This window comes from Protopterus annectens, chromosome 14.part0, assembly GCF_019279795.1.
Source record: "Protopterus annectens isolate FY-2018-M chromosome 14.part0, PAN1.0, whole genome shotgun sequence".
Classification (NCBI taxonomy): domain Eukaryota; kingdom Metazoa; phylum Chordata; order Ceratodontiformes; family Protopteridae; genus Protopterus; species Protopterus annectens.
Genome location: NC_056748.1, coordinates 546,428,728 through 546,454,851, shown reverse-complemented (window position 1 = coordinate 546,454,851; position 26,124 = coordinate 546,428,728). Strand labels below are relative to the sequence as shown.

The 26,124-nt window shown below is 38.2% G+C and overlaps 1 protein-coding gene across 1 annotated transcript in view; it reads left to right on the top strand.

Annotated features, from left to right (window-relative positions):
* The window catches only part of GAS7 (growth arrest specific 7), a 2,864,621-nt gene extending 2,840,172 nt beyond the window's left edge, over positions 1 to 24,449 (top strand). The window contains exon 14 of the mRNA XM_044056293.1: positions 10,884 to 24,449. Within this exon, the coding sequence (XP_043912228.1) occupies positions 10,884 to 10,997 (114 nt within the window). The 3' untranslated portion in view covers positions 10,998 to 24,449. The remainder of the gene's footprint in view (positions 1 to 10,883) is intronic.
* Positions 24,450 to 26,124: the final 1,675 nt, after the last annotated feature.

Sequence of the window (26,124 nt, the reverse complement as noted above, 5' to 3'; positions counted from 1 at the left end):
GGAGAAGTATTTATGAAGATCCTGTGGAACATAAAAAGATGCTAAATGGATAGAAGAAGTAAAAGAAAGAATAAGAAGTTCAAAGGTACGGGATATGAAATGGGGTGAAGTAACAGCTAGAAAGAGATTGAAACAAAGTTAAGAAAAGCCTCCAATTGGAATTCTGGTTAAAAGTATTAACATCTTTGCACGAAGATTTAGCCCTGAGTAAGAACTGGTTATATGTGCACCCCAAACAGACACCAGCCTGGCTAACAACAGGAAAAACAATTCTCCTGCTTAAGAGTGAACCTGCAAGCTATCCTAAAATTATATATACACCAATAACTTGCCTTCTGACGAAGTATAAACTATACACTGGAATTGATGCTAACAGAGTTTATAGTCATTTACAAAGAAAACTCAATCATGGCAATAGAACAAAGGGGCAATAAAATAAAGTCATATGGAACAAAGGATCATTTGTTGTTAAATAAAGTCATAGTGAAGAACTGTCAAAAGGAGAGGAATCTAAGTATGTCATGGATTGACTATAAAAAAGCATTTGACAGTTTTCCACACCCATGGATAAAAGAATGCTTAAAAATGTATAAGATACACCTTACACTGATAAACTACATCACAGCAGCCATAAAACAGTGGCAGACCACTTTGCAGTTAAGCCATGATAAAGGACAAATTATTGTTCCAGGGGTAAAAATCCAAAGGAGTATATTCCAGGGTGACTCTCTGTCACCGTTGTTCTTTTATCTTGCCCTTAACCCATTAAGCTGTCTGCTTAACTGATTAGGTCATGGCTATAATTTGGCTCCCAGAGAACAACAAAGTGTAAAGACTTCTCACCTTCTCTTTGTTGACAATTTAAAACTGAATAGCTCATTAGATGAGGAACTGAAAGCACAACTACAAGTAGTCAAAACTTTTCCATATAGTAGAATGTCCTTTGGTCTTGATAAATGTGCAAAAGCAACCTTTAAAGCAGGAAAGCTGCAGCACCAAGAAAACATCAGTTTGTGACAAGAATGTGATATAAAAGAACTTGAGCAAGAGGGAGTGTATAAATATTTTGGAGTTGATGAAGGATCAACAATAAAACATGAACAAATGTGAATAAAACTTAGTAAAGAATATTTTAGAAGACTTAAATTAATCCTGAAAACAGCGTTGACATCTAGGAACAAAATTCAAGCTATAAACCAATTTGCTCTTCCTGTCCTAACTTACAGTTTTGGAGTGATTGACTGGCCCCAAAAGGTGTTGGATGGGTTAGACAGGAAAACAAGAAGGATGCTAAATGCTCATCAAATGATTTATAAAAATCAATGCATAGCAAGATTGCATATTCCTCGTTCTGAAGGAGGTATAGGCCTGCTTGAAAGTGATTACATGTATAGATCTGCAGTCATGGGATTGCATACATATCTGCTGACCTGACAAGATCCAAATATAGTGAATGTTTTGAAACATGAGGAGAATAAATCTAAGATGACTTCCCTTCTAAGTGTAGAAGAAGCATATCGGCATGAAGCAGAAATGGAAATCAAACCAGACGTGGATAAAAATCAGGCAGCAACTGAATGTGCCAAAAAACAAAAGAAAGAATTTAAGATGAAGGATAAGATGAGAAGGTAAGAAATGTGGAAAATGCATAAATATAACTGCAAGTATAGAAAACTCCTGGAAGAACCCCATGTTGATCAGGATCTAATGCAAGAATTGCTAAGAAGATGCAGATTCATACCAAAAGATGAAAGGTTAATATTGGTGGCCCAAAATAGTAGCCTCCATACACATTGGTTTACAGAGTCCATTGAACATGTGGGAGAAACAGACAAATTTAGGTTTTGTGAAACAGAATTGGAGACATTTGCACACCTTCTTGCTTGTTCTGACATACTAATGGCAGAAGGAGTGTATACTGAAAGCATAATAATGTGGCAAGACTGTTGCACTGGGGATTGTGCAAGTATTATAATATTGAAGTAGCTGAAAATCGCTCCACCCAATCAATACAGTGTCTTGTGTACAGACAGACACAAAGTCATAAAATATCAGGATTTGCAGGCAGAAATGAGAACAATGTGGAAGAAAGATACCCAGACAGTTCTAATAGTAGTAGGAGCAATGGGTCTTATAAAAAAGAATCTACAGTCATATTTAAATGAGTTACCAATACATGTAACTCCATACAAATTGCAGAAGGAGTCATTACTGGGCACATTGCGAGTGATGCGAAGAGCACTTCAGGCTGACACGAAAGACTGAAACAAAACTAATTTCATGAACGTTAATCATACTTTGACTTAGGAATAGAGTCCATTCCCATCATGGTATTAGAAACCCAAAAGACTTTGAGAAATTAAAAAAATATAGGAATTAATTCTTATTTTACTAGATGGGTAGCCAATTAGCTCAATGACAGAACACACTATGTCAAAATTGATGATGCCACCTCCACCAGTAGGGTCTGTATTATGTTGTCCAAAGATGAATTAATCAAATACAGCTTTATTGACACATAAACATCGAACACTGAAATTGCTGAATGGCCACTTCAGCAAATTTTTTCCTAGGGGAAAAAATCATTTAGCCAAAGAAACACAAAGCAAACATTCAAACCCTACATAGTGAGGGACTTCACCCCTCACACCCCCCCTAACTAAATATACCAACGCTGAGATCACACTACAGTGGGGAAAAGGGCAAATCCCCAATGAAGGCCAAGTGATTTTTTTTTTCCCCCTGAGAAAAAAATTCACTGAAGTGGTCATTGGGCAATTTCAGTGTATGATGTTTATGTGTTGAAAAAGACGTATTCAATGAATTCATCTTTCAACAACATACTATAATATAAACCCCACCAGAAGACCCATCACCAGTGGAGTATCACAATGGTATGTGCTGGGCCCCTTATTGTTTGGCATCTATTTCTCAGAAGTCCAGGCCAAAATAGATGGCCTTTGGCTCAGCAAGTTTGCTGATGATTGCAGACTGGGAGCAATCATTGAGTCTCCAATGATGTCAACATATTAGAAGTGCTAACACAAACAAATGATTGCTGCCAAAGGCATGGTCTAAAACTAAATGTAAATGCATTATTATTCTCTTTGGCAAAACAGACTTCCCTACAAATTACAATATTGACAGCACCCCCCTAAGTTCCAACCTAGTGGTGCAAGACTTGGGAACACAGGTTGATAACAATCTGAATTTTCAGTACCAAGTTTCCACAGCAGTAAGGAAAGCTTTCTACGTAGCATACTTCATAAGCAAGTGCATAGGATCCAGGTCAAGGGCTGTTATAACCCCACTGTATTCGACCCTCATCAGGCCACAAATAGAGTATAATACACCCTTTTGCCTGTACCTCATCAGATACCTGCAACAGCTGGAGAGACCTCAGAGGTTTCTCACTATGAAAATACAGGGACTCCAAACCATGACTTAAGTGGATAGGCTGAAAGCCTTGTCACATTACTCTGTATCTTGTAGGCTGCTGAGAGGTGACTTGTGCTTGGCCTCTAGGGCAATTTCCAACCCTGCCCTAATGGAAGTGCTGCACATCTGCACATCAAGTGGTACAAGTGGTACTTTCCCTAGGGATCTCAATTTAGCTTGTGACATTAACAGAGCATGCTGGAGATACAGATATGTCTCCCACAGACTGCTGCTTCTCTGGAATAGACTTCCTATTCATGTAAAACAGAGTTCCTCACTGACCTTATTCAGACACAACCAAGGTAAATGAACAGGAGACAGCAAATTCACACCTGGGGTTGCACCAATGTCCCTCATGGACAGTGTTACCCAGTGTTGATCACAGACCCACTCTGTTCATAAGTTTGTTCTTTAAACTACCCAAAAAGAACAAATGGGGTACTTGGGATTAACATGGCTAGCCTTATAAAGACTGTGGGCTACTAGCCAAGTAATCTCCTATGAACCTATATGAACCTCTTATAAGAATGCAGTGGAATAGCCCATAAGGGTAAATACGCCATTCCAGCATGAAGTGGAACTCTGTATGTCAGCAGTGTAACTGCAGGTATTACATGGGAGAACTCTGCAGGCACTATGTTGCTGCAGACATATGCAGTCATTTTATGGGCATAGTCATCACCTTTATATACAGGAGACAATTGTAAACCATGTACACCACTCATCAGTACTACTGTATGCACAGCAGAGTTAATTTTTCCTCTCACACCTGTAGTAATACATTTGGAAGACAGCTGAAAATGTGCAAATGGCTGTTATTGAACTACACAATGACTGCTGCAGGTTTCTATTGACTAGTTTCAAACTACTTAAATAGGTAAAGGAGTTCATTAACACAAAATGTTTATGAATCCAATTATTTTCAAATGACATAGCTTTCCATATATATAGAGCTGTAATTCCAGCCTAGCTACTGGCATTTCTTTGGCACTCTGCCCACTGAAAAACAGAAATTAATTGTGGAATCAGGATGGCATATCATGGTTGTGGGGACTCTCTGGTATTGCACACAAATCCTTTTGAAATGTGGTCTTTGACATTTTAAAGATTTGAACAATTTTGACATATTTATTATAAGTTCATGGGTTCATACTAGGCTAATGACTCCAAGGGTCTTTACAAACCTACCTGTACAACCAAACCCAGTTTAATTCCAGAGTTCCTTGGACATCTGTATGAAAGGGTATGTTAGTAAATTGACATCTACAGATTATGTGGGTGGGAGGTTATGATAGTTAGTGATTAAATTTACTTACTGTCACTCTCTGCCCATCAGGCACATGCTGACCAGACTGAGGTTGAATTTGCTATTTCCCATCCAATGTTCTGGGGATGAATTCTGATTCACGGAGATTTATTGCATAGTGCATGGATCCTTTGAAATACATCAGTCCCTCCAAAAGGTTCTGTTGATGTCACAGACAAAGTTCAGGTACTTGGATCTAGTGTTTCTGGTGCTGTTTGTCTTGCAAATGTGCAAGAGATCCATCTCAGGTGGATCTGAGGATGCCACATATGCTGGGCATTGATTGCCTCTCAGTAACCTGTAAGAGACTCAGTACAGAGATAGGACCTTAAGGCGATCTGTGTTGTAGGACAGGATATTCATACCCCGAATTCTCCTGGTAATGAACTTTTGAGGGCATTCCAACTGTTGCAACTGCCTGGTTAAGTACATGCTGAAGGGAGTTTTTTTTTTTTTTTTTTTTTTTTTTTTTTTGCTATGTTGACAGTTTTGTCATTTTAAGGCATTGCCTAAAATAGGCTCTAAGGGGATGGGTAAAGTTTTAGTCAATATCTGAAAGCCTAGGAGGGACAGGTGAATGCCAACTTTGGCAAAGCAAAGTGGTCTCTTAGCCATGTCCTTCCATGATGATAGATATTGGATTCTCTTGGACTGACACCAGAAACTAAGTCAGTTATTAAAAGCAATCATTTTCTCTTCATACTGTGGCATCATCCTTTGTGAAAGTAGAATGCTGCTCAGTGCAAGGCGTGTACCTGTCTGGAGCACATATTCAGAGAGATCCATAATGTCTCTTTTCACATAGTCCATTGAGATACACTTCAGGTCATTTACACCCACATGGACTATGATAGAATCATATTGGTACCTGTGGTTCAATGACTTGAGTGCATGCACAAATTGCAGATCCTAGCTCCAAATAGGCAACTAACCATCATATTCTTCTTGTCCAGCCTGGTGAAAGGAGTATCTGTGTGTTGTAGAATAGACTCCCCTATGAAATGAGCACTAGGTAAAGTGTTTGCTAGGCTTATGGGCTTTGTTCTTGGGGCAGTATTGGGGGTAGGCTTATGTGTGGTGTTATGTGCTGCTTTTGGTGTGTGCTTTAGTGATTGCTGAGGGTAGGTGTTGCAGTTTGACAGCTTATGAGGTCTTTGAGTTTTGGAAAGGTTTCTTTTAACTGCCTTAGCATAAGAAGGTCTGTGTGTGTGGTGAGCAGTATCTGTGAATGATGTAGTGTGTCTGCTGTTAACAACCTTGTTTGTAAGCAAGATATTTGCCTCCAAAGAAGTTATGTATGCACATTGCTTGCATATGGTTAGTTTCTTTAAGGATTAAAAGGTTGTCTGACTGCATGAGATAATTGCTACATTGCTACAAGACATTGCCATTGTAGTTTCTTTAAGGCTGGCAAGGTCTTTTTACACACACTTTGAACATACCTTTGGAAGTCTCTAGCAAGAGGGAACTCTGTATGATTCAGAGGTGACTGTCGATTATGTAATTTGGCTGGGGCACGACGTAAAGATTATCTATAAGATATTGCTTGACATGTTTATTTTTCTTTGCTTTGTTTGTTTGTTTGTTTCTTTCTTTCTTTCTTTCTTTGTTGACTGGAGTAGAATACTGATCCAAATAGGCCATTTTCAGGTTCATCTCAAGGTTAAAGAGATAAACATGCAGACATAATAGTTTTATAAAATTTACCAGAAAAGAGAAAAATCATAATATTTTCAGAGGAAGTAAACAGTGGCAAGAAGAATAAAAACCTGCAGGTATATTGTTATTTGCATTGCGTATGATTAATTACTGAAAATGTATAGTTTAGTAGAAGTCAAGGAAGACTAAAGTAGAAGAGATAAGCCAGAAGCCAATGGTGAGAAGACAAGCGAGGGAGTAGGGAAAGAGAAAAGTGATAAGGAGGAGGGGGATAAAACAGGTAGGAGCAAGCCAGGAATTTGAAATGGTCAGACAGAAAAGGAGTCGTTGGATCCTTTTTTGAAAAATTTCAATTTAGGTTATTCCTGTATTTTGGTATCACTTGTGTTGTGACTGTTTAAATATGAAGATTTTTAATTTTGACTGAATGTTGGATAGAGGAGGGTGGATTTTATCTGGAGGAGGGGAAAGATTAATACACTTTTGGAGATAGTATAGAGAAAATGTGTTCTGCTGAATGCAGTTTATGTGGGGTTTGCAGGCTGAGGGCAGAAGAAGACAGGGATCTTACATTGTAGGGAAAGATCTTTCTGAGAGTCTACTGGCTAAGTTAGGGAGTGAGTCAAGGTCTCCTCACTAGTGTGGAGCAATTATACTCTTTTGACAGGAGCTGGGAACCTGTAAGCAATATTGTTTGTAGAGGCTACTAAAATAATTGTTTTGTTATCTATTTATTTATTTTTGTTCGTTATCAAATGAGCCATAAATCCTTCAGCATTCTGATATCTCTACTTTCATCTGTTTTACCTCTGTCTGTGTTGCACTTTGCTTGTTATCAAATGAGCCCTGAATGCTTCAGCTTTCTGATATTTCTACTTTCATCTATTTTACCTTTGTCTGTGTTGTACCTTGCTCTAGCAGGTCTCTTGTATTCATATACATTAATTGCATTACTTAACTATAGTCAGCCACATCTAGCCTGCCTTTCATATTGTTATTTGACATGAATTATCTACACATAATCCATCCTGTCTTGAACCTTACAATAACATTATTGAAGACATTTCACAGGCTTGATATTTAGAAGCACGTCTATCTGCTCATTCATCATGGAACCTGAACCTGGAAGGGATATACTATGCCTTCCTAGTGGTAAGCCATCACAGCTGAAGTAATGACTTGACTATTCTAGAACACCTCATGGGGGAAGGTCTCCCCCTACCACCACCACCTTTAAAAACTTCAGGGTTGTAACACTTTCAGGGTAAATTGTATAGAGTGCAGCTGCTGAGATCACATTTAAAGTAGTTTCCTCCCACTTTCTGGGAGCTATACTGTAGACAGAGAGTCAGCCATGTAAATTCAGGCTTTTGTATGTCCAGTTATGTGATCCACCAACACCCCAGAATTTTTGTATCCCTGTTCTTATGAGATAACATGCTTATTTAAGGAGTACAGACATCTCTTATATCTCCTTAAAATTCAAAAGATATTTCTAGTTGTAGTAACATTTAGGTGAATGCCACACAACATGGAATGAACATAAATATTTTACTAAGAGATATAAAACTCTGGCTTTTGAATTTGCTTCTTTTTTGACATTTTCTCCAACTAAACTAACTATATATTAGCTTTTAGTCCCTGCAAACCAGTTTGGGGGCTCCCATAATCATCTTCTTTTGTGTGGGGGCCCCAAAAAAAAGCTGCTGTGCTGGGGGGAAATGAGGATGAAAAAAACATTAATTTTTCCTAATTATGCTCTACCAACAACAGGGTGATATGATGACCCCCTGTTAGGGTGAAGATAATAAACATGAACAATATAAGCACTAGGAGATCAGCAGCCCAGAGTGACACTTCTCGAGTGCAAACTTTTTTTTAAGAAGAGACTAATGCTTTCGATCATCAGGGATATTACTGCTTGCTGTGTGCTATAACTGCTTGAAGCAGTGACTAATGCAGTGTGGGCAGGTACAATGTTAAGTATAAGCATTGCATGTTTGTGAATATAATTGCAATACTAGTTATTGCTGTGGCTGTGTTAGTGTGTGTGTGTGTGTGTGTGTGTGTGTGTGTGTGTGTGTGTGTGTGTGTTGTGTGTGTGTGTGTGTGTGTTGTGTGTGTGTGTGTGTTTTTTATCTGTGCATGCACCCAATGTGCCTGTGCACAGATAAAACATTTGTTTTGCAGTAAAAATGTGTAAAAGTAGTAATTATAAGTAAAAAGTAACATATACACATATATCATGACACATTTCTTATCACTGGAGTTTTCTGTCTCTTTTTGCCTCCACTCACCAGACTGTCTAAAAACTCAATTCCTGGGACTCCCCCTCTATGGGGCCTCCTGGTTGCTTGCTTGAGAAAGATGGGTGTGTCACCTTGAAAAAATGTTGTTTTTTTGAATCACTGAAATTTTCTGAACCTTGACCCTGTGCTGATTAAACATATTTATATGATAATTTAATACAACCAGCATTCTAAAACCAGCCTGTTGAATGTGTGTGTGTGTGTTGTGTGTGTGTGCTTGTTGGGTTATGAGGGGCTGAGGAGGTGTGTTAGTGTTGTTTCTGTGTTTTCATTGACAGTCAAGCATTTAGAGGTGCTGTTGCGTTGCATGAAGTCATTATAGCTAGGGTTTAGCACAGAGGGCAGTGTTCTGAGAGGCATGTGAGGTCAAAAGGAAGGTAGCTTGTGTGAGAGGTGTACTGTCTAGGTGCCTGTGAGACTGAATATTACTGAATATTTCAATCATTCTCACAATCCATTACTAGGCACATATACATTAAGCTGACAGCTGGGAAGAACATGAAGATATATATATGTATATGTATATCATCAGTCAAATATATAAAAATATATTAAATTCATAATTTAAATCTCTGCTTTCATCCCAGGATGCATGCAGAGTGACCATTATGCAGTTTTTTGGGTTTAGAGGTGGTGGAGCAGTCCAGTATTCTTTGAGAGACTTTAAATATTACTGGCTTGTTTATTATTTTAGCTACACTCTAGAAAATTATTTTTGGGCTTTGAAAATGGCCTTGCCTTTGAAAAATAAAAAAAAAACTTGCAAAAAATATCTTTTTCTCTTTTTTTATTTATTAATTTTTCTTTATAAGTATTAGAGAAAAAAGAAAAGAAAAAAATCTAAAGAAACCATTCTAAAAATGCATCCCAGACTATCTGTCTTCTTGGGGCTTCTTGGGCTGACTTGTTTATTTTGGTGTGGGCTGTCTTAGTGTTGAAAGTTGAGCTGAAAAAAAAACCAGAAGGAAAACAAAAAAACTAATTTCTATATCTTTCAAGTGAATTTCTTTTATTATTATTAATTGGATTAAAAGTTATTATTGGATGGAGAGCATATAGAAAGTTATGGCTTCTTCAAATATGAAAAAGCTTAGGCAAAAAAGTGAGAAAGGAAAGAAAGAAAGAAAAATGTGAAAAAATGGGAAGGAGGTACAGAAAAGGCAAGAAGGACTCTGAGGTGAGTGTGTGTGTGTGTGTGTGGGGGTGTTAGGTCAGTCATCCAGTCATCATTAAGTCCAGACTCTAGACTTGTTGCAATGTTTCACTATTGTTTGCATGTAGTGCAGCTAAGTGCCACTGCCTCTTTGTTAGATTTGTTAGACAGCTCAACATAGTGATAGTGTGATACATAGGCCTAATGTAAAAGCTTGTAGCTGCAGGTCTGTCTGTGGATACTACTCTAAAGTTTTTGCAGCATGAAATAAAGGGTTTTAGGATGGATATGGCATTGTTTGGGATATACTTATACTGGAAGGGGGGCCCCCAAACCTGACATTGATGGGGCCCCCAAAATGCTAACACCGGCCCTGAGTACAGACGATCAAGTGGGTGTCTCTCTATGTGATTTTTTTTCATAGAAACCTTTGCAACTTGAGAGACATGTTCATTTAGACATTCTGGCACTTTCAGGATGTGCAGGACTGGTCTTTGAAAGACCAATCTGTGTCCTCACCTTCTGTTAACTAAGTGAAATAGAGCATAATTCAGTGACCAATGCCATGGACTGTTGGCCATCTTTAAAACTGACTTATTTATCAGTGACATCATTAAGTGGTGAACTTTGGTTATATAAGAAACCCTTGCCTAACTTTTTCACTCCGTAGTTAGTAAAACACTTTATATAACTGTTTGCTAGAACTTTCTAATAAAATTGTATGGATGGGGAAATTTGCAAATCCTGTGGCTCTATTAAAATAAATGGGCTTTATCAGTTCCTGTAGCTCATGTGTAATTGCTTCAGCTTTTAAATCTATCTTCTTCTTTATGAGACTTTGTCAAGTAAGCCATCTGTCACTAAAATAGCTGAAATAAATTGTGCTATTTACATAAATAGGCTATTTATGACCAGTCTGATGGTTAAACATTTATTACATTATGTAAATGGATTAAACATAACTTTTGTATTACTGCTTGTGCACATGTATATATGTGATTTTTTTTCTTGTTTGTAGACAATAGAGCCTGTTGATCAGCTTCTGCAGAAAGTGGACCCTGGGAAAGACCGAGAGCTGTGGGTGAAGGAGCACAGAACGGGAGACGTCAGACCAGTTGACATGGAGATATGAGTATTGTTGGACTTGGCTGTTTCTGCAACAGTGCAGTCACATTGATCGCTTCCAAGACAAAATTCAACTAAAATATCTTAACATAAAGTTTCATGGCCTGGTTAACACCTGTTTAACTGAACTTGGGAAAACATATCAGAGTAATAGTACTAACTCTCTAAACCGGAATACTTCTACTGTCTTTAGTATATCAGGAATCTCTCCCCAGAAACAGAAACCTTGCCATTCAGGACCAAGATTAAATGATTTTCAAATATTTCAGATATGTAATACGTCTGTATTTCTGCTTCAGCTGTATTTGCATAATCCTCTCATCTTGATTCAATTATGAAGTATATGTGCTTCTGTAAGTTTCATATGGGCACTGGATCATGTTTTTTTCACCATGTGCAAACACAGACAAAGATTTATGTGGCATTGTTGTTCACCAGAGTACTCATACAACCTATAAATATTAAGCACAACCCATATTTATAGTTTTAAACAGCTTTAGGCTGTGTTTTGTACTGCACTTGTTTTGGTTTATCTGAAAAGAGTAGTTATAGCAGTGAATAGAATGAAAGTTAAACATATCCCATTATTTTTCTTTCAGGGAAGAGAACTAAAATAATAACGATAAAGTGTTATCATGCCTTGTGGTGCCTGTTGGTTTAAATGTCATATATTTATAAACTGGAGTATACTATTTGCTTAAAAACAGGAACAGTACTGACTATATGCATTTATTTGGGCTTTCCTTAACTCTGCAAAAATATGTTACAAAAAATGAATTCCAAATTTATTATAGTGTACCCTAGGTAAAAATAGTTGCAGTTTCAGAAGTTGCAGGCATCTCTAGGTAGGAACTTGTTTGAAGTTAAACTCAAGTGATGATTCTAAGAAGCAGACTGTAGCTTAGTAGCTCTACCATGTACAGTAACACCCTATTACTTTAACCTGCATGCTATTCTGCAAGTCCCGGTGTATTTTTATATGAACAATATACTTTAAAAATACACTTGTTAGTGTGATGTAATGTGTAGTAATCTGACAGTCTGCTGTTATTTTGTGTATTGTACATTTTTTATAAATACCTAAGGTAGTTACCAGATGAAATTATATAACCTTCCAATTTGAACTTGTATAAGATTGAACTATTTCACTGCACAAGTTTTAGTCCATATCTTCAAGTCCCCCTGTTTGTGCTTTTAATACTGAGAGTAACAGACAAGGGTTATCCTCCATACACCAAACCAGTGCCTGAAACAGTGAAAGCTAACCTCTTGTATATAGGCTTTCTAATGACCAGAAGTCAAACTCAGTATTTTTCAGTGCCTTGTAAGTAAATATATATATATATAAGAAAAATTCTATATTTACCTAAGTTTTTATGTTAATGTTTATGTGTGCATATAATTCAGTGTGGGTCACACTGCCTGTTCACCAGCTGTGGTGAAATAGCTTTCTCTGCATGCTAAGCATGTATATAATTCAAATAATGCTTTTGCTGTCTTCTGCATACTCACATTCCAGATTTTCTGTACATTCCAAAGTTGCTGAAGATTTCGAGCAACACATTCTTGTTTTAAAGAGTTTTATGTGAGCAAAGTCAATGTCAAATCAAATTATTTCATTTGGGCATTTGTTTTTTCACTGCATGTACTGCATGTATGCTGTGTTATATTCCTGAAGTATTATCTAAGACACAGAAAGACTAACAAATAATAATATAAATTCCATGGATAAAGCTTCACTCAGCCAGACCTCAGCAGCACAATGCTAAGTGCTGAAATTTTTAACAACATGGTGCTCATGTCTATTTTATATAATGCAATGACTGAGAGGTACTGTGTTGGTGAAGTAACGTGACTGTCAAAGAACGTAAACCTCAAAGGGGTGTTATAATGGTTGGTTGTTAAAATGCTGATCAGTGGAATTTCATGCACACCAGTCCAAATACAGAACTTTGAATGGAAATCCACCTTCCACCAACAATCCATCATTTCTTCCAAACTATGGCAACCATAGTTAGTATAAAGAGTTTAACTATCTACAGCACTTTTTTTTTTGCTTTTTTTCAGAATTCTGTGTTTAGGCCGGTATGTGTTTTGTCTCTGGTGTTCAACATGTCATCTTTCGGGTAACTCTTATATAACCTAACCAAAGTACAATATGCTGTATTTGTCTGTGCTTGCTATAGATGTCATTTTAAATTTTTGTTTCCATCGTTTCAGTTTGCTGACAGAATGAAAGAATATAGTGACTGTCAGACTGTTTTACAACTTATGAGGGGTCCTCCTCTTGATGTGGAATGTAAACGGCAGTTGAATTTAAAAAGATGACATGTTTTAAATGCTCTGCTAATTTTCTAGCCATGGCATATCTAATGCTGAAAAGATTTTTTTTCTGGCCGAAGTACATCTAAGCTTTGTTGCCTTGGCCACCATGTGTACAAATATTCTATCACCTTTAGTTAGATACATTTTCCTGAAGAGCTGGTATAAAGATATTTCACATTTCTTTGGTTTGAACTCCAGACAGTAGAGGCTGTGAGGAACCAAAGCTCCTTGATGACTAAGCATGTAATTTTGTTTTGCACTACTTGACATGCCAGTCGTAGCTGGAGTCAGGCCTTACTGTATTTACATTATAAGTAGTAGTATGCACCATGGGATGCATTTGGTAGCCACCAAATCTGAATGCTTTCAGATACTGTTAGCTGGCAATTTATAGCTCATGGTCTGCTTACCTGATTCAGGACAGCGGAAAAACATTGGTAAGCTCTTAGTCTTGATCTTTCAAGACTTGCTTGGAACCAACCAGATATCACAACAGGAACCACAGAGAAATTTTTTAAATTATAAACTGCAGAGTAAATTATTTACACAATACTTAAAATTATGTATCAATGAGTTCTCAGTGTACCTCATTTCCTGAAATGTTACCTACCATCTTGTTTTCTTGTTTTTCTCACTATCCACACAGAAGAACAAACAGCTATCCACACAGAAGAATTGATGTCAGAGCTGTAGTTAGCCATCAGCTATGAGCAAAACAAAAAAAGTCCTGTCTCCTACTTGTAGACCTAAAAACATTTTTAGAAACTGTAGCAAGCCTCTTACTACAAATGTAACAAACAGCTTGCTACAAGTGCAATACCATGCACAAAGCACTTCAGTATCTTAATTCCCTCTGGAATGTTGGCACTGCAATGCTTCCCCATCAGCAATTGCAGATTATGCCCCCTAACACTTTGTGCCAAGGGCAGCTGCCCCCTTTGCCCCATCCCGTGTATATCTCTGATGAATGTACATTAATTTTACCTTTGCTGGGTGTAACGTCAGTCCTGTGCAGTATTATAGTCTGAGAGGATAACTTGATTTTTGGCAAAAAGTATTTTTAGATGTTTACCAAGGAGAACAAGAATTTTTTTCCAGTATAAAAGAGTTTTTCTACCTTGTTGTTTGAATTCAGCTAGTGTGTGAGATTTCACTGTTGTGGTTGCAGGGAACTCAAGCCCCTTGGTAACTACACCATCGAGTTTTACTTTACTCTATGTACAGTGCTGTTTAAGAGTTATATAAAAGAATACTATATTGTATGACCAGAAGCGGCCAATGAATTTACATTACATACAACAAATACTTATGTTTAACTATTTACTTTGAGTAATTTATGCATTGTTATTGAAGCACAGAAGATATAAAGAGCTCTCCAACAGGGTAAAAAAAATGCATCACTTGTTTTGGCAATGGCAGAATGCATGACAGAGTATTCACTTTGGGTCTGTATTGAGAGCAGCAGCAATATTATTATAATGCCTGGTCATTGTGCTCAGCAGCCCCTTGTGCTTTACTCTTTGTAGTCATCAAGTTTTAGATGGCACAATGGTGACCTCTTGGCAAAATAATATTTAGTATAATATGGTTGTGTATGTAACTTGATTTTATATTCATTCCAGGGTGTCTTTATTTTTTACCAACTGTGGAACATACAGCAGTGTATACACATAACTCGGACTTTTATTTTGTTTTACTTGCTTGCTGAGGAGGACATTTTCTCCCTACAGCAATGTGTATGGAATCAAATCATGAAGGGCGAAACTTAAATATGTAATCTTTAGACAGCTAAAGTTTACAGTGGCTCTCTTAAAACATTTTTTTCACATGAAAAATAAAAAAGAAAAAAAAAAGAAGAAGAAAAGGAAAACTTGCCCATGATCTTCTGATCAGACAGTATAGCACTCAACACAAGAGCTGACAGAATGAAAATGGCAAGCCTGTTGCTGTAGCATGCGTATGTGAAAAGTGGTGATATGGCCTTTGCACTATAATTGTAATTTCCAGGTTGTGAAGACTGAGTGTATCCAGGGAGCAGAAAAGCTGGCACATATTGTAATGTTGCTCATGACATAGAATCATGTTTCTTCTGTGCTCTGAACTGAAACCCATCCAATGCCGGTCTTAAAATGATATAGTCTGTCCCTTTAAATTAGGACTGGTTGCCACTGGAGTCATATCTTTCAGAACTGATAGGGCTTTCCCAAACTCAGACTCTTCCCTTCTCTCCTGCAATGCACCTAGCTTTCTTCATATCTGCAAATCTCATGTTGGATCGGTGATCTTGGTCTAGAGAGTCAGTGCAGTTCAATTGTTTGTGATAAGTAGTTCTTATCATATCTTTGACAGATTTATACATTTATTAGACTGCGTGAAGCATTTACCTTTATAGCTACATTTTTCTAGTTTTTCATGTGTTACTTGTTTGGTTGTTTAATCCTCTTCCACCTAGGGCAACTGTTGACCCTTGTTCCTCTTGGCTTTCTGTACAGTAGTATACTCCAGTTACTGTTTTTATTTTATATTGTTTTGTATATTTCTGTTCTCTTACATGAAAATGGACACAGGTTAAGGGAATAACGTCTTCGGATTTAATAAGTGCTCGAAGTGTGGCCACTTGATTCCCACCCCCAGAAAGCTTGATCCCACCCCCCCCAGGATATTTTGTGTTGTGCACTTCTGGTGGATCATTTAGATACTTTTTGTGATATTCATACACATTTCAGTAACAAGATTTTGCAAATCCACAGAAAAAAATTAATCTTAAAATAATTACTTCTTGCTGAAGGCAAAAACAAAAAGACAGAGAGAGGGTGAGAGAGAGAGATAGAGAGAAAGAGAGAGCAGATAGAAGGGCTGAGGAGGAGAGGGGACTACGAGATAAGATCAGGGCTTCTTCTCCCAAGATGTCTACTTCAGATCCTTCTACCAGGCAAGTCTGTTTAATCCCCTGCAATGGAGCATCTTACAACTGCTGCAGTCTCCCAGCTGGATGTTTCAAGGGTTCTGTAATCACATACAAAGCGAAAACTGGGCAGCCTCACCTTGGAGTAGGAACCATGGAGTTGAGGCCATTTAGGACTTTGAGTAGTCTGTTCTTGAATCTAGATTGTGATAGAATATTGAAGGCCCTGGCTAATGACTAAACTGAGATGGGTATCCTCTCTATGTTTCCAGGGCAGTTAGAAAAGGTCCTCTGCCATCTACCACTTCTGCTTCTCTTCAGGGCCCTGTGTTGGTGTTGGAAATTTCAGAGCTGTCCAATTGGCTATGGCATCCTTGGCACTGATCTTATTGCTGCCAAGGACTACTAGGTCCAAGGTCATTGACACTGACAAGTCAGCACAAACATCAGCCCTAATACCGTCAGTGCCATTCACATTGTCAATAGTGTTTATATCATAGATAACAAAACCTAACCTGGCATCAGTGCTGAGGCTTGATGTGTCAGATTCAGCATCATCATCTTGGAGGTCAGCATCAATCAGGGGGCAGTAAAATTGGTTCCAATAGCTTCTGCTTTGCAACAGGGAATCAGGATATGATGTCAGTACAACAGTTCAGGTTGTTAAACTCTAGAGAATTTCCCTTGAAATCTGTCACTGCAAGACAACTCTCAACTTGAATCAATATGTCTTTCATCATTTTCCAGCAGGACAAAGGAGTGGCAGGCTTCTGGTGGTCCAGAGTATCTGGAGATGAATCATGTCTTGAACATTGGGATGAATCCACTTTGAGTTTCCCTAGAAAGAAGAAGTGTAAGACAAGACTCCTCTCTTCTGCAATGGAGTCTCCCACTCCATACACTGACTTGATCAAGGTAGAGGCTTCCTCAAATCCTGTCCTGATGACTACATATGAGGAGATCCTGAAGCTGATGAGAAAGAGACTCTTGGCCAGTTGACCTAACAGCCTCAGAAGAAGAAATCCTACAGGAGCCATTGTGCTATGCCTCCCTCCTACATCTTGGGTGGTCTCTCCAACCAGTTGTGTGAGTGACTTGGCAGTGGGTAGGTTGTGACAAGAGCCCAATGAGGCTGAGGCTTTTCCAAAAAAACTGGACACAATATTCCAGCCTCTCAAGGACAGGCAAACAGATGCAGAGGAAAGATCTCCTTGCAGACCTCAGGAGATAGATCTTCAGCCCATCCCCTAGAGAGGGATTCATGGGCAAAGGACCATACAGATAAGTGCCTCTACACAGCAGGCACATTCTTCATATGGGACTTGAATTACTAGACCCATATGACCTGCTTACAGCATGATATAACTGAAAAGATGATAGTTACATTGAAGAAACTACCTCATCTGTTCACAAGTTAAAGTCAAAGGTGTCAGCAATATTTAGCAATTCTTCAGTCTCCATGCATCTCATCCATAAAGCAGTGAATGGAGCAACAAGCGCAGCTGAGTCTGACGGTATGAGGAGGCATGCCTGGCTACAGATGTATGGATTTGTGGAGAGATACAAGGTGACCTTTACCTGTACTCTGTATGATAGGCCTCATTATTCCAACCCTTAGTAAAAGACAAGCTGCCCAAGAGTGAGCAAGCAGGCATAACACTCACTGCTGTGAAAGTCAAATGCTCTACTGCTCCACAGACTTTTGCCAAGAATGGGAAGAGTGCAGATAATCTGTGGTTTACAAATCTCAAAAGCTACTCTTTGAGCAAAGCTGAGACATAAATTCCAGAGGTTACAGAAACATCTTCAATAGATGCCACTCTAGAGGCAGAAAGAGTCCAAAGAATTTGGACTACATAGTCCTTCCTCCAGAAATCAACCACAGAATCCTTGAGAGCTCTCCCAACTGTCCATTCCTGAAGGCTGTCTGGGGGGTAGGTGAAAATGTCCCCATCTCAGGGCATGGAAGGCCATCATGCTTGTCAAATGGATCAGGGAGTAGATAAGTAGTTGTACAATCCCATTCCTCTCCTCAAAGAAGCCTGTTTCCCCTCTACTTCATATGTCCCTTCACCTCCACATCAAAGGGGAAGGTAAGGCTAGAAGTTGTACATCCTCTAGTAAAAAGATAATGGGAATCTTGGCCATCCAGGATTGTAAAAGATCCCACCAGATCAAAGTGGATCTAGGATTTATTCATGCAATTTTTTTCACTTCCAAGAAGTCAAAGGTTCTCAGTCCTGTTCTGAATGTAAGTAACCTACAGTCCTACATGTAGAAGACCAAGTTATGGATGTTAATGATTCAGGCAACCTTTTCTTGACTTCAGGAAGTAGACTAGATGTGCTGTTTGATCTCCAGACTGCTTTTCTCCATTTAAAAATTGTCAGGGCATCCACGGAGTTCTTGTGCTTCTGTTTAGAAACTGGACACCACCAGAGTAAGACCCTCTTATTTGGTCTTGCCACAGCCCTTAGGACACTCACCAGATGTATGTCAGTGGTGGCAGCTCACCTGAGACTGCATGGGATGAAGGTGTTTCTGTACCTGTATGATTGACTCCTAGCCGCACCAATAAATAAATTATTCACACATGAGACTGCTTACTTCATCTGTTTCTGTTATTGAGAATTTCACTGAGCACTTCTGAGTCACAGCTGGAGCCATCTCAAGTACAAGTATTCATCAGATGCCACCCAGCATAGTCACCAAGTTGGTATGTCTTACTGCGGACAGGCTGCACTGAACTACATCAGCAGTTTTCCTGTTCTTATTACACCTAATAAGACTGTGGCTATTCACTTGACTCCCTTAGATGGACTACATATAAAAGTTTCAGAGTGGACCATAAGAGTTCAGTGTTCTTGGTTGTGAGAATGTATAACTGAGCTGATCTCTCTCTCCTCAGGAACTTTTCAGTCTTCTTCTTTGGTGGACCTATCTTTGGAACTTGGCAGAAGGCTCCTCTTTTACCCATCCCATCCTCATGCTCATAGACACCATGGCTGCATCAGCCCTGGAAGGGGCATTGATTGGAGGTAGGTGGTCCAAGGAATATGGATGCATCAGGAGACCTCCTTGCACTTAAATGTATTGGAGATGGGGATGATCTTCTTTCATTGCAAGTTTTGCAGAAACCCTTCCTTCAGGATGCAGTTACCATCCACTCCAGCAATGTCAATAGTGTGGTACATCAACAAACAAGAGGAAGCCATGTTATATACTTTGCCATGAGGTCCTGAATCTATGGAAATTGTCAGTTAGCTTGCATTACTTTCTGACAGCAGTGTGCTTTCCTGTTCAGGCCAACTCTTTTAGTGGACAGGCTCAAAAGATGTCTGCTAATGTCACATGAGTGGTCCAGTAGGCTGCAGATGAACTGTATGATCTTCACACCATGGGGGAAAAGCTTGCTATGAACAGTTTGCATGTGTGACCAACTCCAAGTGCAGCATCTTCATTTTCCTTTTCTTCCACTAAATCAAACCCTCTTGGATGCTCAAGTCCATCAGTTGCCACTGAGACTGTTGTATGCATTTCCCTATGTCCAAATAATTTTGAAATTTCTCCTGAAAGCTAAGATGTACCATGTCAGGGTAAGTCTCATAACCCTGTTTTGGCTACAGTAAGTATAGTTTCTCCTATTATGTCATGATCTATTAAAGAAACTTCTTCCTTTAGAGGCTTATCCATGTCTCTTGACTCATCTGTTTAGCAAGCCTTGCCCAGATCTCCACTCCATCGATCTAAACATATAGTTTCTTCACTTCCATTGAAGGCCAATGAGTCTGCAGATCATCCTTGGGTGGTCCAAATCCTCACTACATCCCCAAAACAGCTCTCTAATAAGAAAGTAGAAAAATGGGAAATTGGGAAGAAAAATAATTCTCCCTTAGCTTTATATCAAGGTGTAGGCCTCCTTATAATTATCATTCTAGCTCTCCTATGATGCCTGACCAATATCTTTGATAATGAGATCTAGATTTTCCACTATAACTATAAAATGCATCTACCAGCTATTCCCAATTTCCATCAGGGTTTGGACTTGTCAGTAGTAGCATCAATGAAGGTCTGAAAGACTTTTCTGAGAGTAGCTTTTCCTCTGAAATTATCCTTTGAAGATATTGTATTGCCTTAAGACCTTAATTTCATCTTACAGTACCTAATACTTGCTCATTTTGTACAAGCTGCCAGAGTAGAACTAACATTTTTGTCTTCAGTGACACTGTTTGTGGTGGCAGTAACTTCATAGAGGATGTTTTCTTGAGCTGGAGGTCCTCTGTTTCCACCCTCCATTACTTAAGTTTACCTTACATATGGAATGTGTCTGGGAACTAATCCACTCTTCATGTCCAAAGTAGCCAAATAATTGAATCTAATCCAATATACAGAATGTCAGCTGTCAGCTAGGTACAAGCACAATATATCTTGCAGCAACATAACTAATGGTTAAAAGTAAACAGGGAAGCTGACTGGTCATAAATAAATGCACAATTAACCATGTATTTACTGGGTGTAATTTATGCAGTGATTGGTCACACACTGCTTAATTAACTGATATGGAGAGTATGTCATTCATCCCTGCTGGGTGTAATACATCTGGTACCGCCATGTATTTGGGTTCTACATCCAACCTCAGTTAAAAAACACCCGGTACATAGTGGTATGAGAAAGTAGTCATTTTATTTCCCCTGAAGGTGCATCTTAAAACTACTTACTAATTTGCAAACTGCAATACCCAAGTTTGCTCACTTAGGCAGGTGACTGTTACGTAAGTGTTTCTTGTAGAGTGTAAGGATCTATATTAGCAAATTGAAGTGTCACTTACCCAAACAACAATGATTGACACATAATCATCAAACTACAACAACTGCAAACAGCCACGCAAGCAATTTTTTCCCAGGGGAAAAACTGTCTTAGCTGTAGTTGGAAACATGCCCTTTTCTCCACTGCAGAGCAATCTTGGAGTTGGTATATTTAGTTAGAGGGTGGGGGGAGCACAACCCCCACATCAGGGGGTGTGGGAGACAAAGCCCCCCACATTGTTATGTTTGACAGTGTGTTTGGGTTTTGGTTGGCCAAGCGATTTTTTTCCCCTGGGAAAAAAATTCACTTACGTGGCCTTTCGCAGTTGTTGTAGTTCAATGACTATGTGTCGATCATTAGGTGTTCAGGTAAGTGACATTTCAGTTTGCTAATATAGACCCAAGCGTAAGAAAGTATGGTATTTCACCTATGCAGAATTGTGTTTTGCCACACTAGAATTTTAATTCCTACCCTTTGTTAACAAGGAACCCTTCAGTGACAGAGTTAATCAGCTCTGAGTTGTGGAGCTACAATGGTTGATGAAACATACGATGCATGTGAAGAAAAACACATTCCTAACCATATTTGAACATAACTTGGACCGATGGATGCGAAACCAGAAATTTACCCCTGGTTTGACTCCTACGTCCCTAATGGACAGTGGCAGCCTGTGAATGTTTGAAGTGTTCAAGCCTATATTATAACTGTAAAATTTCGTGGAGTTTTGACATGTCAGCAACATTTTGGTAAATTTGAGGTAAGTTTGGCTAGGCTTAAATGGCTCTTGTTCGATAGCTTACACATCACCTATAGACCTATAAATTATTTTCAGGATTTTGCTGCATCAGGGATTAAAGCAGTTAAAGTGCAGTACAGTGTGTGTTACTACTGCAGAAGAAATTCCTTATGGTAAAATGAGTGTGCAGGCACCATTACTACTGTAGAAGAATTATATTACAGCAAAATGAGTGTGCATGCACCATTACTACTGTAGAAGAATTAACTTCCAGTAAAGTGAGTGTGCATGCGACTTTATGTACAGACATGGATATTCTAACTTTTCATGTTCTCCATGATTATGGTAGATTTCAAAGTATACCTCAAACTTGGAATCCCCTGTTTACTATTATATCATTTGGGTACATTGTATCATTGTATATGGAAATCTTTTTTCTTGTTTCATTGCATTTCTGTTACTTTTATTGGAGTACTGTGGGCTTACTACTCAACACTGGTACTTTTCTACAGTTGTGACTGAATGCCATCACTTTAACAAAGCCTTTGGTGTATTTCTGACTGTGCAGATGTACATCAGATTGACACTTGTTTTAACTGATCATTTTTTTCAGGGTCTGATAAAACGGGAACTATTCCTTTTCTTTTTCTTTTCCTGACTGCTGTAGCAGAGTCTGTCTTCTTTTGTATGTATCAGAGGTATCATCTTCTGTTTGCTATGATTTTTAAGTGAAAAGCCAGTTTCTGGGATTCTGGTTCCCTGAGCAACATCCTGGAGAGTCGCAGCAGTCAGAAACATGGGACGGCTGGGATGAATCACCCTTTCCTTGCGTTCAGATGCATGTCACCCTGCTGAGTTGGGTCATGCATGCTTTGCAGCATAAGCATCTCTCCAGTGTCCCTTTTTCAAAAGAACTCTGACATATCTTGATTTCTTGTACATTGTGTATGAGGGGAAACAGCAGTGTACTGAAAATATGTATATTTTTTTCATAAATGTCAAGATTTCAAGATATCACCTTTAACCAAGAACAAAGACTGTATCAACAAACTAGTTATACATGTATGCTGGTCTCTTTTTGATGATGGTAGCTCAAATACAGATGAGCAACAGGGCATGTTAACGGTTGTATTTTTGTTAAGAGACTGAATCAGTTTCTTGAACATAATTAACTTTCAGGATGATTTATGTCAGTTTCTGCAGTATGTCTCACTGATGTACTTTATCTAACATGCGAGTTACTGTAGTGAAAAAAATCAGCCCTTCAGATTTTGTTGGGCACCAAAGAATAATCATTAATAAAAATGCCCCATAATACCTTAGCATTTTATTAACATTTTCAAGTCATGCGTCAGTGTCCCGAACAACCCTTAGGAATGATCGGAGATTACCAGTGCGATCCACACATGAAATACTCAGATATTCATGGATCATTGTCATTTTCATCATTGCCTTGTTTGGTGTGTCAGCAGGTAGAATCGTGTGAGCTGGCTACGTGAAAAGTAAAGTAACTCGCAGCAGTTCCTAGTCTAGAACACCTTACTGTTATTACTCAGCACACTTGTACTAGTAATATAAAAACTCCTCTGTTACTGACTTTTCCAGACATTCTTTAGATGTAGAATAGCTATATGATTTGCCATAGGGTATTTCACCATTTGGATTGTATAATTTTAGAATCCAGTTGAGCAGGTAGTTTTGTGATTTAATAGTTTGTCATTATTTACCATCATGTGTTAAATACTGCAATAAAGCTTTCTATATTGAAACTACCTCTGAAATGTTGGAAAGCTTATAAATAGTATCATTTAATGTATTTTATTACAGACCTAGGTCATATAAAACTGCTTCCACTGGAACAAAATGTGTTGCTTCCAAATCATTGCAAAAATTAACTTACTGCGTTACCATTATCAGAAAGTACTTTGAATCTGGTCATCTACAGTACATTTTTCTTAGAAACGTTGTTAAAATGAGTCAATATTATGATGTAATGTTACTGTATGAATCAGTTTATGTAAATGGGATAGGTTGGAATAAATAGAGTTGTAACAATGGTGTTTTCTGTATCAGCAGTTGCCTGTTTTTGACAGTATATGTTATGTGCTGTGCATACAGAAATTCAGTTATTGCTCATCAGATTCATTTACTCTAACAATGAAAAAATCACTTCTACAGAATGTAAGCTGTCTAAATTTACCACATTCTTTACATCAATTTGTTTGAATGTGTTCATATTTAGAATCTTTAAAATGCAGTGAACATTTTTCCTCTTGTTATAAAAATAGTCAACGAGAGACAAAGCGGTGTATATAGGTCAACAACCAATGTTAAAGACATTTCAGAACAATTTGAAAGTTACAGTGTTGAGTTTCTTTGCATATATTTTGATATTCCAGCATTAACCAGCTTTGCTGGGATGGTGCTTATTTTATGTACATGGCATTATATGAAAAGCAACTAATTGATGTAATATACATTTTGTCTGTAAGTAATGCTGTTAAAAATGATGTTGATCCTTTGGAGAATATGAAGAATATATCAGACCATTTTGTTTAGATTGTATAAGAGTTGCTAAATCATTACAGATTTTTTAATCATAAATTAAAAAAAGTGCAGTTAAATGTTGAAGTCATGTATGGTATAAAGTGAGTGCTTTTTCTGTAACAAAAATATTTTAAACTTTATTTGTCCTGATGTATTTTTTCATCTCTCAGTTTATTCCTAAAAGTTAGTAGAATAGCTGCAAAAATTTGGTCTGAGGTGTGAGACAGTGTCATTTCATTGCACAACTGTGAGGTTCAGGGTTTAATCCTGATTTCCAGATATTGTGCATGTTTTGTTTTCTCCAGGTGTTGCAAATTCATCCTGCCTCCCAAAAAACATGCATGCTACTTGTATATACTAAATTGTATATAATTATGTTGTATTTACCCATGATATTGTAGCCCAACTCGTGGCTGAAAAGGGTTCAAGGATCAGTTCACTTGCCAGTTAACAAATAAGTGAATAAAAAGATTCTTTGCAAGACTACTAATAGCTGGGAAATAGGAGATGAATGGAAATATTCCCAAGTGATAAGATAGCAAAAAAGATGCATAATAAAGGCTGATAGTTGAAGAGAGGCAGGTGAAATGCGATTCATAATAAGGCTGATAAGAGTTAAGAAGGAAACAAGAGAGCTATATCAAGGCTGATAAGAAGGAAACAAACGAGATGTACTAATGCTGCATAGTGACAGTAGGAAAAAAGGAATGCACAAAGCTTGACATGCAAGGAGAGGAATAGAAGGTGCATAATGGTGCTAAGAGAAGGGAAAACAGATGCATAGCAAGGCTGCTTAGTGAGAACTAGGAAATAGGGGATGCCTAACAGGGGTGGTAAATAATAGGTTGGAAACTGGAGCTGTATGACAGTGTTGCTTATTAAGTGTGTGGTAATAAGGTTAGTACTAACATAAGTTATATAGCACAAGTTTTATAGCAGGGCGATTAAGTGGAAGTTAGAAAATGGGATGCATAACAAGGCTGTTGAGAAGGGAAGGAGGAAAGTCCTATTGCACCTGCTTAGTAGTAGAACAAACAGAAGATGCATATGAGCAGTAAGTGATACTAGGAGGTAAACAATCACTAAAGCGCTAGCAAGACTGTTCATGGATAGCAGGAAAACAACATTACTTACAAAAGTGATTTGAGGGGAAATGATGTGCATAGCATGTTGTGACGTGATAAACTAGAGCTGTGTAGTGATGCTGTTAAATTATAGCAGGAAAATGAGATGCATTGCAAAGTTGCTGTGTAAAGGTAGAGGTACAGTTTTAAATGGCATACCTAAGATTCTGGAGTTATTTGTACTGTACAAATACTGAATGTTCTAGCAAAAAAAAAAAAAAAGTTTCATCCAGTCAACTAAAAGAAAGATGCTAGTTCTTACTTTCCCATAAATGCTTTGACTCTTGCTAAGGCCAACCTTCCTTTAGTATGTACTCCTTTTCGACCAACATTCGTACTGTACCTAATCCCCCAGCACTGTCACTAGCTTCTCTTTTCCTAGGTTGTCCCTTAAATCCATTAAGTTCTTCCCAAGAAGTCTTTCTTTCCAGATGCCCAGATGCGGATGGACTGTACTCAAACGTTGTCAGAAGCTGTAATACCTTTAAAGTAGTTCTTCTGCATCACATCCTTTGATTGTCCACCACTGCTCTCATGTTTATACACTAGTTTGTTTATGTCTTTGTTAAATAGGAATATCCAACTGGGAAGTCACATTCTTAACTCCAGACAGATATACAGAGATAAAAACGAGGTAATAAAATATATATGATGGTACAGAATGTGAGAGCTTTCTGAAATTAATTTGTCT